The sequence below is a fragment of the Quercus robur genome, chromosome 4 (assembly GCF_932294415.1).
Source record: "Quercus robur chromosome 4, dhQueRobu3.1, whole genome shotgun sequence".
In the NCBI taxonomy this organism is placed as follows: domain Eukaryota; kingdom Viridiplantae; phylum Streptophyta; class Magnoliopsida; order Fagales; family Fagaceae; genus Quercus; species Quercus robur.
In genome coordinates this window covers 59,942,498-59,955,561 of record NC_065537.1, presented here as the reverse complement: position 1 = coordinate 59,955,561, position 13,064 = coordinate 59,942,498, and the positions used below count along the sequence as shown (strand labels likewise).

The 13,064-nt window shown below is 35.2% G+C and overlaps 1 protein-coding gene across 2 annotated transcripts in view; it reads left to right on the top strand.

The window, feature by feature from the left end:
• The first annotated feature begins 2,005 nt into the window (after nt 1–2,005).
• The window catches only part of LOC126723172 (UPF0481 protein At3g47200-like), a 28,681-nt gene continuing 17,622 nt past the window's right edge, over nt 2,006–13,064 (top strand). Inside the window, exons 1-4 of one of the 2 annotated variants that reach the window (XM_050426467.1) lie at nt 2,006–2,659; nt 2,868–3,346; nt 3,536–3,591; nt 5,676–7,139. In XM_050426467.1, coding sequence (XP_050282424.1) covers nt 3,547–3,591; nt 5,676–7,049 — 1,419 coding nt within the window. In that variant the 5' untranslated portion in view covers nt 2,006–2,659; nt 2,868–3,346; nt 3,536–3,546 and the 3' untranslated portion in view covers nt 7,050–7,139. Of the gene's footprint in view, nt 2,660–2,867; nt 3,347–3,535; nt 3,592–5,675; nt 7,140–13,064 lie in introns of those variants that run through there. The other variant, XM_050426466.1, reaches the window with a different exon arrangement.

Below are 13,064 nucleotides of genomic sequence, written 5' to 3'. Positions count from 1 at the left end.
TGAATCTTTGACCCTTCAAAAAAGTTTTGTGCATGCCCTTGGACTACTACAACTTGGTGAAGGGCCAAAATGGGTAACTAACCATAATTTTTCAACTATATAGTTAGGAGGTAATATTTGCAAACTATATTTTTTACTAACATCTCGAGTCTTTGAGAGTCGATTTTCATGTTTTGATCGTGTCTGAGTTAGCACATTTTCCACGTGGCATCCACCTGGAAATCGAGTCTCTAAGACTCGATTTATAAGAAGATAAAATACCAAAGAAATCAGAGCTAGGAGCCAGAAAAAAAAAAAAAAAAAAAAAAAAAAAAAAAAAAAAAAAAAATGAAGCCGAAGAAGAAAAGAAACCCAAAAAGGCTGCTCTCTCTTTCTCATGCTTCAATCCAAGAAACAAAAACACCACCGCAACCACCAGATGCGCAACCCAGGGGCCACGCGGCCCAAGGGCGGCGCGAGCCCTAGGGGCCGCACGAGTCCCAAGCCGCGCGCGAGGCCCTACTTCGTCCACGAAAGATGGGCTACTAAGCTTGACTGGGTTTTTGAGATTTGGGGTTTGGGTTGAAGATGGGTATTTGAGCTTGGGAGCTTTTGGGTCGCTCTTTCTCTCACTCTGAGACTTCAATTCTTTTTTAATTTTTTTGGTTTATAAATCGAGTGTTAGAGACTCGATTTTCAGATGGTTGTCACGTGAAAAAAGATGCCACATCAGACATGATTAGATCATAAAAATCGAGTCTTTGATACTCGATTTATAGGTCAAAATCGAGTCTCTTAGACTCAAGATACTAGTGAAAAATATAGTTTGCTAACATTGCTCATTAACTAGATAGTTGGAAAATTAGGGTTAGTTACCCATTTTGGCCTGTAGAAGGTCTTTTAGTTTGTATTTTGGATAGGTTGAAAAATAAAAATTATTTTATTATTTAGTTTATTTTTATTATTATTTATGAGTTTTATTGTACTTTTTGATATTATTTATAAGTTTTGGTGTACTATTTTAATTAACTTTTACCTTTATTTACTGTATTTTTAGTAATAATTTTTTAGTTTCAATAAAATAAACATATTTAATAACATTCTTATTATGTAGACACGAGCTTTTATGTCTTTCATCAAGCTAATCCATGTACGAATTGCTGAAGTTATTGTACTTGTTCATTCATTTTTCTCATCATGTTTTTCTAGGGGCAAACTTTTGCCAAGGACCATCAGTTTTAACAAGCCTCGTGAACAAAGATGTCAACTGCTGTGAGTCTGTGACCAAAGAGAGACTTGTAGCCAAGATATGTGTAACTTAGTTAAATAATATTTTGTTATCTTTTATTAGAAAAATAAGAGTTTAACTCAAACCCTTCATTATTATAAATAGGGTTCATATATGCTTTTATAGTATATATTAACTATTTATTTTAAGAAAATTTTTATAAATATTTGAAAAAACTGTAAAAACAGTTAGTTATTGTTTCGTTTTTTATAAAAAAATTCTAAAATGGTTTGTTATTATATACCTTATAAGCACACATGAGTAAATCCCAAATAAATAAGTGGGTTAAAAAAAAATTGTCAGACTCAATAAATTTTGCATTGACTTGTGTGCTGCTTTTTAAATAATTAGTATTAGTTGAGGAAGGGGAGGTGAGGTTGAGTATCTAATTAGTAATTACTTCATTAATAGTAACTTGGTGCACCTATGCTACACATTCAATCACAATAGAACCTATCATGTGGCAGGCACGTGCAACTGAATGTGTGTTTTATGTGGGCACACATTTCTTATGAATGTGACTATTTCTTTGAACAGGATAGACTCTAGTACTGTTTCTATCTACCATTCTTTGAGAATAAGATGTAAGTGATGTTTACCAAAAAAAAATCAGGTCATGTATGAGTGGATCCTGTTTCTGTTCTAGTCACTATACAAATACCTACTAAAAACAAGTCAGGAAAACACTAACCATTCATGGGGTGTGGCCCTTCATTTTGACTATTTTCACCTGGTTGAAAGTGACAACATTAATCATTCTTCTTCTTTCTTATTTTATTTTATGTTTTTAATGTTTTTTTTCTAACTAAAAATAGTGTTTCCTGGTATGGACACAGCAACCCAACGTTTTGTGATGACAATAAGTAATACTGTATCACTCGAGTAACAATGGGACGTGCCACCCCTCAAACCCAACAACTCTTGCAAGCATGAATGATAGGGAAACGATGACTTCCTATGGTTGAACCACACCTCTTGGGTGGTCATTAATCATTCTTGTCGTCAGAGAGGGAAAAAAAGGACTCTGGCATTGGTCCTTGTTACTAATGAACAAATTAATGGTTGTAACTTGTAAATTTGTCAGAAAGATGTCATAGTTATGAAGTTCGTTGTGCTTGCTCTGTTTGTTGATGTTGTTATTGTTGCTGTTTTATGTTTTTTGGTTTTTTGAGACTTATGCTTGTTCTGTTTGAGAGACAGAGGGACAGACGGGTATCACTCAATAAATAGGAGCACATGAAGATTTTAAGAATTGCTAGTGTACAAAAGCACAAGATTTTTTCTTCGATCTTTAGTGAGTTTTAGCTTTGAGGGGAGAGAGACTTTAAGGCTCAAGATCTCTGTCAGATTGTGATGTTTCTTGGAGTTAAGTATAGAAGCATCTTCTTCCAAGTAAGATTTGCAGGTTCTTTGCTCCATCCTTTCACTTTATCTTTGTTCAAATTAAATTTGCAGGTTTTTTTCTCCATCCTTCCATAATTTATTTTTGTTTTAGTAATTTAATTGACTTCATATTTTGCAATTTGCAACAAGTGCTTCGGGATTTTAATTAAAAAATATACCTTGAAAGGTTGGTTTCTAATGTTTTTAATTAAATCAGGTCAGGTGTGAGTGGACCCTGATTCTCTTGGTTTCACACAAAGACTAAGCGCAAGTCATTTTTTAAGTGTGGCCCTTCATATCTGACCATTTTGGCCAGTCAGCTTATAAGTTGAAAGTGACAACATATATATCATTCTTGTCTTCAGGAAAAACGACAATGGCAATGGTCCTTGTTACTAGTTAACAAATTAATGGCTAGTCGGTGAGAGCGAGAATGACGCCATGAGTCCATAACTATGACGTGTTTTGTGCCTTTGCTATTTGTGAGAGAGGAATCACACAATAAATAGGAGGGCAAGAAGGTTTTAAGAATTGCTATCAAGTGTAAAAAAGTACAAGATTTTTTCTTCCATGAGTGAGTTTTGGCTATGAGGAGAGAGAGAATCAAAAGAGTCTTAGCCTTGCTTCGTTGGACATGAATTGTGCTGTTTCTTGGAGTTAAGTGTACAAGCATTTTCTTCCAAATAAAATTTGCAGGTTCTTTGCTCCATCCTTTTACTTTATTTTTGTTCAAATAAAATTTGCAGGTTGTTTACTTCATCCTTTCACTTTACCGTTCTTCAAGATAAAGTTAGCCAAAAATTGGTAATTTAGTAATTCAATTGAGTTTATATTTTGTGCTTTGTTCTTCAAGATTTTAATTAAAAATATATCTTGCGGGTAAAGGTTTGGGTCTGATGCACAAGAGCACAGGATCCAAGCTGGTTCTGTACCTTGCAAAGGTTGGTTTATAGTGTTTTATAATCATCTATTTTAAGTTCCTTTAACAAGTATTAGGAAACGCATGATTTTTAATTTTGATTTTTAATTGGAAAGTAGATGAGTGGGTTTCATTAGTTCAATAACTTCAGTTGGCTAGTAATGATGGAGATTAGTGGTGAAGATTGCGATTCTTTTGGCTGTGGGTTATTGTGATGCTGGGATTTGTTTTTGTGTTCTTCTAGGGTTTTTTTTTCTTTTTTGGGGGGTCAACATAATTGTTTTAGAAGTTCTGCAGCCCATATTTATTTTCTTTTTTTGCGGCTTTTGATACTCATTTTTGCATCTCTGTAGCATATGTATTTCAATTGTTAAACAAGATATACCTTTGAATCATTGACCCAAACATATCAATGAATGTTTACAAGCCTTGAATCCTTCCAATAGAGTATAAGGAAATTATTGTATTTTTTTTTTTTTTTTTTTTCGCTCCTGTCCCTGGTATCCTTCCATTCTCAAATCGCCTTCAATTTTCTGGATATTTTTTGGATGATGGATTCTATAATTCATAACGGTGAGAGAGTTTTTCTTGAGAGACTGTTTGATCCATTTTCATTTCTTTTTTTTCATTTTTCTTTTTTGTCTTAAAAGTTTTGTGTTTTTTTTTTTTAATGGTAACTAATAATGGGTTATGTTTGTCTAACGGAAACCACCCATCTATTATTGTCCGTTTGTTGCACTACAAAACTAGGATTGAAAAGGATGGTTTATGAAAAGAAGAAAGCTACATTTCATTGTCCATCTTTAATACACGTATGATACCCTAAAGTAAAGAATCATATAGAAACTCCAAATATTACCTAAGTTGATGAAAATATATTAAGACAATGTTTTGTGTGGCGTAAAATATTTTCTTAAAAACGTTTTCAATGTTCTTTGGTATTCATTTGGTGCTTCATAAATCTTGGTCAAATAATAAATATTTTACTTTACCAGTAAATTCCTTTTGTTAGAGCATTCCCTTTAGCAAAAAATTAAACTAAAAGGAAGAAAAAAACAATAGAAATACACCCTACGTCTCATTCTTTATTTTACCCAACATAATAATAAAATAATATATTTCTTTACCCCTACCAGCAAGAACAATTGCCTAAACAACCCCAACCACCAAACACCATAATCAGCACAGTCACTGGGCCCATCATCACATAAAACCCATTACCAATCTCAACCCAAATCAATACCCACACAACCCATTTCTACCAAGATCGAGATTCTCCGCAATTGAGCTTGTCCAATCACGACAGGCTCCATTGCAAGCTTTGCCGAGACCGAGATTCTCCATCAAACTTGAGATTCTGACCCATAAAATTTATTGATAATGGTCTTCATCTCATTACAAAGAGTTAGAGGTGATCAAAATAGCTCATAGCAGAAGCACATGTACCAATTTTAGGTAATAGCATAATATCTTTTACAAATATGTTGTACAACTACAAAGTGCCTTTAGATACATTCGAACACAATGTTGATAATGAAAATGAGCTTTAGAAATATTTTCAAAATAAATAATAGAAACAAAGAGAACTAGAAAGATATATAAACAAAACACACAAAGGAGAATACTAAAGACTTACATAGTTTGACTTTAGGCCTATATCTGTGGCCGACAAGAAGAAGAAAGTTCACTAAAAGATTTAGAGAATACAAATGAGTGTGTAGACAAAAGCCACAAAAGCCAAACACCAGTATTTATATATAGACACACACGTACACACGTAATATAACTGTTTAATTAATCATTTATCTTTCCATCTTGGCCCATGTGTTCAGATGATGTGATAATTGCAAAAGAAGCTATTTATATGGGATTGGGGTTGGGTTGGAACCTGGAGCAGTTATCATTATAATGCTATATTATCTGCATGTATCAAGTATGTATCTTTATTGGGACAATTTGTGAATTCTACAATTGTGTTTGATCTACACATTGTGAAAGTGAGGATGCATTTGTCATATCAAAATGGAAGTTATTGCAAATGGTATCCTGGGATAGGTTTTAGGTTTAGTGTTAATAATTGTTGTTTGTTTATTTGTTTGTCACTAGGAAAAAGGGACCTGTAATTCAAAAAAGATGGCCACGTCAACCACTTCTAGTGATTCTTTTCATGAAAAAGAACTTGAATGCAAAGAAATTATCATTCAGCAACCCCACTGGCGCCCCGAGTGTTGCATCTACAAGGTCCCCAAGAGACTTCGTGAGGTAAAGATGGAAGCCTACACTCCAAGGCTAATTTCAATAGGTCCCATTCATCATGACATAGATGCATTGAAGGAAATGGAAAGCCTTAAACAAAAATATTTCCAAGAATTCTTTCAGCGGACCTGGAAATGCCAGATGGAATTTAAAAACATCGTTCAAAAAAATGAAGACAATATCCGGCATTGTTATGCACAAGACATCTCTCTACCCAAAAAGGAAGTTTTTGTGGAAATGATTTTACTGGATTCTATCTTTATCATTGAGCTCTTCTTAAGGACTGCTACAAGGGAAGAATGTCAAAAGGATGATTATATATTAAGTAAACCATGGCTAGATGAAGGAATAAAGCATGACTTGATATTACTTGAGAATCAGCTTCCATTTTTCATTCTTGATGAGTTACATCATCACATTGGAAGGTCTACAGGCATTCATGAATCATTTCTTAAACTTGCCTGTACTTACTTTTTTCCCAGAGAAAAGAAAATACCGATTGAGAAGGAAGTAAAACATTTCACTGATTTGCAGAGAGATTTCTACTATCCACCCAACTTGAAAACTGGAAGCATTATTGAACATCTACATAGTGCAACAAAGTTGGACACGGCAGGATTGAAATTCCAGGTGTTTAAGGAAGATCAAGCAGAAAGATTTTTACTTGACATTGAAGTCAAGAAGCCAAATCCCTTAGAAACTTTTCCGAGATTCAAATGCTCGTGGCTCGTGCATTGCTTACCATGCTTAAAATGCTTTTGGTGCTTGGACCGTCTGCAAACTAGATTGGTAGTTCCACGCTTCGTGATGGATCACGGAACAGAAGACCTTTTCCGAAACCTCATGGCCCTCGAGCAGTGTCATTATCCATTCCAAGCTTACATTTGCAATTATATTGTGCTATTAGATTTTCTTATAAACACTAGAGAAGATGCGGAATTGCTTGTTGAGAAAAAGATTATTGCTCACTCGTTAGGCAGCTATAAAGCAGTTGCCCAAATGGTTAACAAACTTGGCCAAGAAATTGTGGAAAAAAATTCATGTTACCATGATGTCGCTGAAGATCTTAATGAGCACTATGGAAACTGGTGGAATAAAAATATGGCATCCTTGAGAACAATATATTTCCGTGATGTTTGGAGAGGCACTGCAACTTTTGTTGGAATTGTAGTCTTGTTTGTAACTGTTGGGAATTTCGTTAGGCCTTTTGTCTTTCACAAATAAGTTTCCTTTACTATGATACTGTAATATCAGTTGGAAATCTGGCTTTGCCTGTAGTTGTTTTAAAATTTTATGATTAAATTTAGCTTGTGATATCCTTTCCTTCCTAACAAGTTTTACTTTGGACTTACATTTTGGATGTTTCAAACTTTGTTTCAGCACCCATCCATAGTCTGCATTTGGGCTAATAAAGTGTTAATCTATAAAAGAGTTATATCCTCCAACAATTCCATGGACACACTCCCTAATAAAGAATTTCATCCCCTATTTCACTTCAGTGCCATACTGTGCAACATTATTGGCAAACTTCAATGCTCCTGCACATTTTAAAAAGATTGTCACTTCATGTAAGGTTCGGGTATAAACAAAGCCCAAGAAATTAATAGACCCAACGGGCCACCTATGGGTTTGGAATTTCATGCCCAAAATTTCTCCACTTATTAGTTATTAGGGGCTTTAGACCCAATATTTGACTCCACGCAAGCGAACTAAAACAGCCGCTAGATGACCAGTCTAGCTAGATGATTCGTATTAAGCTTGGGTAGATAACTCTCACCAAACTCAGGCTAAAGTAGGGTCGCCTCAATGTGTTTTGAGGCCCAACAAACAGATTTAAGAGGTGCATTTTTTATTTAAATATAAATAAAATAATATTTATTTTAACTTTTTGATATATATTTTTTTATTTAATTATGAATGTTCAAATAGTGTGTAAAACACCCTTGAACGTTTAGACTCCCAAATTACAAATTATTAATTCAAGCTTATCAACAAACAATGTACGTGTGGAAAATGTAAATAAGTTAAAACAGAATTGATAACATAATCTAAACCAAATAAAATCACATCCACAGCAGAAATTAAATGGCAAAGATTAAGGGAAGAGAGATGCAAACAAAAGGACAACACAGCGATGTGTTATCGAAGAGGAAACCGAAGTTTTCGGTGTAAAACCTCTCCACTGCCTTCCAAGCGGTCAATAATCCATTAGAGAATCAAGTTGGGATATATGAACAGCAAAAGACCCTCCAAGCCTAATCTACCCAGTGTACCTAAGCCCTCCAAGCTCCTACTCCAACGAGATTACGTCGAACATTTGTCTTCTCTAGCTTACCGGATTCCGCTATAGCCCCATTGTATCAACCAATATCAATTGGTCCCTTCCTAACTGCTTCCCAAGTACCAAATAGCCTTCTCACATATATGGGTATGGTGAAAAAAGGTTTTGACTAATGTACCTCTCAAGGATGTAACAATAGAGAGGGTGAGAGTTGAGAAATTTGAAGAGTCGCTATATAAAGATTATGGATGAAATCTTGTTTTTCTTTAGGGTTTCTCTCTCAAAATTCTCTTTGGAAGCTCTCAATATTTCGTTGGTATAAGGGGTATTTATACTAGAGTGAGAAAGGAATGCGAAGAGTCAGTTTCTCCATAACAGAGTGGCCTCGCGACTTGGCCTCACGACTTGACTGAGTCGCGAGTCCAAGCCGTGAGCTAACTAAATGGCCAGTTTGGACTTTTTGTCCTGTAGTGCTACAGCTGGCATGACGGTTCAGCTTCTCTGCATGCTTCACTCATGTGCATCATCTGGCGGCTTGCCAGTCGCGAGCCACCGACAAGATCTAGTCGCAAGTTCCTACTTCAATGCACATTCTTGAGCATTTCTTCATACTCTCTCACACACTACCCTTACATGTTCCCACCAAAATACAAGGTTTCTAAGTGCTGAATTACAAGCAAATTGGCACGGAATAAAGCCAACAAGATGGTTGATTAAATTCAACCTTACAAATTATAATTTTCTTATTTTTTGTAACATGAAATTACTAATTAAGTCTTCATATTTAAACTATTCTAATATTTCCATTTCAATTGATGTCATTGCTAATTAACTTTATTTATTTTATAACATAGTCAATCTTAAATAGGATTTTATTAAATTTAAATTTAAAAAACTTAGTTTTATAGACGCAATTGTAAATGTGTTGTTAGTAACATTTTTTTTTTTAATATACTAAGAGAGTCAATTTTTTTTTAAATATACCTCTAGTCTTTGCCTTCTCGTCCTTTTGGCTCATATAGAGATAAGGGTAAGGAGGTCGTCTAATCAACCTTGTATCACCTTTTGATCCTTCAACAAAGTTTGAGCATGCTCTAGAATGCCTTAACAAGGTCTCTACTTTTGTAGACAGTACTATTGAGCTAAAAAGCTATATCAATATTGTTGAGACCAAGGCTAAACCTCAGTCCACTGTCAAGCTAAAATTGCTACAAAACTCTACACCAACGGCTAGTTAATGGCTAGTTTTTTCAAAGATCAAAACAGAGTATATCTATACGACATCGTTTGGATTAATGACCCTATGCCACACTGTCACTCCTGGAGACTTAGAGTTTGTTAGCTTTAGGCGGGAAAGTCAATTGTTTTGCTTAACTGTTTCCCTGATTTTGTGGGATTAGTTTTGTTATTTATGGAACTGTAATTATATAGTTATGAGGACAATTTGTTTGTATATATAGAACCATTTTGTACTTTGTATTGATTAAGCAAGCATTTCTTTTAGAATTCTCTCCTTTCCTCTTACTCTTAGTTCCTTCTCTCTCTCTCTCTCTCTATTCTTCTTTTCTTTTCTTTTCTTGTTGATCTCTATAAATCTGATTTACTTGCTTCACTTCCAAGCTCAAGCTTTGCTTAGTTTTTCTTCATGGTATCAAAGTAGCCTACGATCCCTACTAGCACAGCTTCAGCTAGCACAAACGCAACAATGGCAACATTAACTTCAACAACTTCATCCTCTACTATGTCTCCATCAACATCAACTTCTCAAATGAATTTGGTTAATTAGCCACTGTTGCAATTATCAAATATGTCAAATATGATGACAGTCAAGCTTGACAATTCCAACTATATAGTTTGGAAGCACCAGATTTCAATGGTGTTAGAGACCTACTCAATGTGATTGAACTTCTTGATGAAGCTCAACTTGTTCCAGAGAAGTTTCTTAAGGATCTCTCAAGTTCAATGACAACTATTCTTCATCCAGATTATCTCACTTGGAAATCTAAGGAGAAGGCATTACTTACCTTCATCAGCTCCTTTATCTTGGTTTCACTACTTCCTTAGCAGATTCATCACTCTTCATTTATCACAATTCTCACACCACCATCTACCTACTTGTCTATGTGGATGATATAATTATTACAAGGAATAATCCTCCCCAGATTTCACATCTAGTTGCAACTTTTAGCCATTCTTTTGAATTGAAAGATCTTGGTGCTCTTTCCTATTTCCTTGGGATCCAGATTGTGCCTACTAAGTTTGGTCTGACTCTATGTCAATCTAAGTATGCCTCTGATATTCTCCACAGATTTCACATGGAGAATGCTAAGCCAACTAAGACCCCTTCCTACTCTTCCAACAGACTTACCCCTTACACTAGCACTTGCTTATCTGATCCATCTGAATACAAGGAGTATGATTAGGGCTTTACAATACCTGACTTTCACTCGTCCTGATTTGGCCTTTAGTGTCCATCAATTGTGTCAATTTATGCAACATCCCACAATTACCCATTTGGAGGCTGCCAAGCGTGTTCTGCTCTATGTTAGAGGCACTTTACATTTTGGCATACATCTCTCTCCAGGTCCTCTCACTCTTTCAGCCTTTTTGAATGCAAATTGGGCTAGGGACCCTTCTGATAGGAAGTCTACAACTGGTTTGTTGGTCTTCCTTGGCTCCAATCCAATTTTGTGGTCCTCCAAGAAGCAGTCCACAATTTCTCATTCTTCCACTGAGGCAGAATATCATGCTTTGGCCTCGACAGTTGTTGAATTGTCCTGGCTTCGTACCTTGTTCAAGGAGCTTTGTTTGTATCTTCATCACATTCTAGTCCTTTGGTGTGATAACATCTCTGCAATTGCCTTAGCTTCTAATCCTGGTTTCATTATAGGATCAAGCACATTGAAGTTGATTATCACTTTGTCCGAGAGAAGGTTATTAGGCGTGATTTAGGGATTAAATTCATCTTTAGAAAGGATAATAATGCTGATATTCTCACCAAGCCCTTACCTGGGCCTCCTTTCTTGTTTCTTCGCGGCAAACTCTTGGTTGATTCAGCCTCATGTTTGAGGGGGTATGTTGAGACTAAGGCTAAACCTTAGTCCACTGTCAAGCTAAAATTGCTACACAACTCTACAAAAACGGCTAGTTTTTTCAAAGATCAAAACAAAGTATATCTATATGACATCATTTGGATTAATGACCCTATGCCACGCTGTCACTCTTGGAGACTTAGAGTTGGTTAGCTTTAGGCGGGAAAGTCAGTTGTTTTGCTTAATTGTTTCCCTAATTTTGTAGTATTAGTTCCGTGATTTAAGGAACTGTAATTATACAGTTATGAGGTCAATCTGTTTGTATATATAGAACCATTTTGTACTTTGTATTGATTAAGCAAGCATTTCTTCTAAAATTCTCTCATTTCCTCTCACTCTTAATTCCTTCTCTCTCTCTCTCTGTTCTTCTTTTCTTTTCTTATTGATCTCTGTAAATCTGTTTTACTTGCTTCACTTCTAAGCTCAAGCTTTGCTTAGTTTTTCTTCAAATATGTCTTTAACTAGGGGTGCCCATGTGTCGGTCTATGTCAGATATGTGCTCAACCCAATCACTTTGAGTGGGAAAGAATGAAACCCATTGTCAAATTGGAAGGAGTAGTAGTTCTAACAACTTGGGTCTCAATGGGTGAGTGGCCGGAGTTGGTCAAACAAAGGGTAGAGTACCAAATTTGGCCAAGATCTACCTGGATCTATCAAGATTTCTTAAATATATTGAAATATTTTTAGATCTAATTGAAATTTAGCTAGAATCTTGAGAAAGAAAATAGAGAAACTATCATATTGGCAGAGAATGGTGATGTCTAAGGGTGAAGATTGGTCAAATATGTTGGATTTGGGTTTTCTTGTAATGACCCATCCTCGACCTGGAAGTTGTCAAATTTCAAAGTAGGCCACCGCCACATTAAGCAGATCAGACTCTGTCAAATTTGTCGGTATGGCAAGTATCAATTGGGTTTGGGCAGCCCTATCTTTGACCGAGCTATTAATTTTAATAACCCCCACAAACAAAGATTTCAACTACTGTGACTAAAGTGAGACTTATAGCCAAGTGACATGTAAGTTTTTTATTTTTTATTTTATTTTATTTTTATTTATAGTCTTTTGAGAAGAAAAGTAACATGTCACTTAATAATAGAATTTGTTCTCTTTTATTAAAAGAATCATAGTTCAAATCCCTCTCCTCATTGTTATTACTATTGGATTATTAAAAATTAATAAATAAAGTTAATAAACCTTGTCCTCACAATAAATTTTGCATTAACTTGAGTACCTAATTACATTTTTTTTTTTTAAATAGATGCTTGTAGTGGAGGAAGGGAAGGTGGGGTTGAGTACCTAATTACTTCAACAATATTAACTTGGTGCACCTATGCACTTTAGTGCATATTTATTCACAAAAGAACCTATCAAATAGGGTTGTAAACGAGCCGAGCTTTGTCGAGTAGTGAATGTTCAAGCTCGGCTCGATAGCAAAAGTAGAATGTTGAAGCTTGGCTTGAGCTTGATACGAGCCTGCAAATAATGTTTAAGCTTAAGCTTGTTATAATGTATAAAAGCTTGAGCTCGGCTTGATTCATTGGTCAAGCCAAGCTCGAGCTCAATATCAAGTCCAAACTCAAGCTCAATATCATGTTTTTGAGCTTGAGATCCAACACAAGTATATTATCAAGCTTATATCAAATTTGTTATCTAGCCTATTTGGTTTAGATGAGTGATCTCAACTTATAATTAATTATAGTCTTGGAAGGATATGAGTTTACTTGTCAAGCTCATATCAATTTTATTACCAAACTCATAAATAAGTTTAGGCTCAACTTGTTTTGTTACTTTTGTATCGAGTCTTGGTGCTCACAAGCTTGTTCACGAACAATATTTTTTACATGAGCTCGGCTTGTTTATTAAATA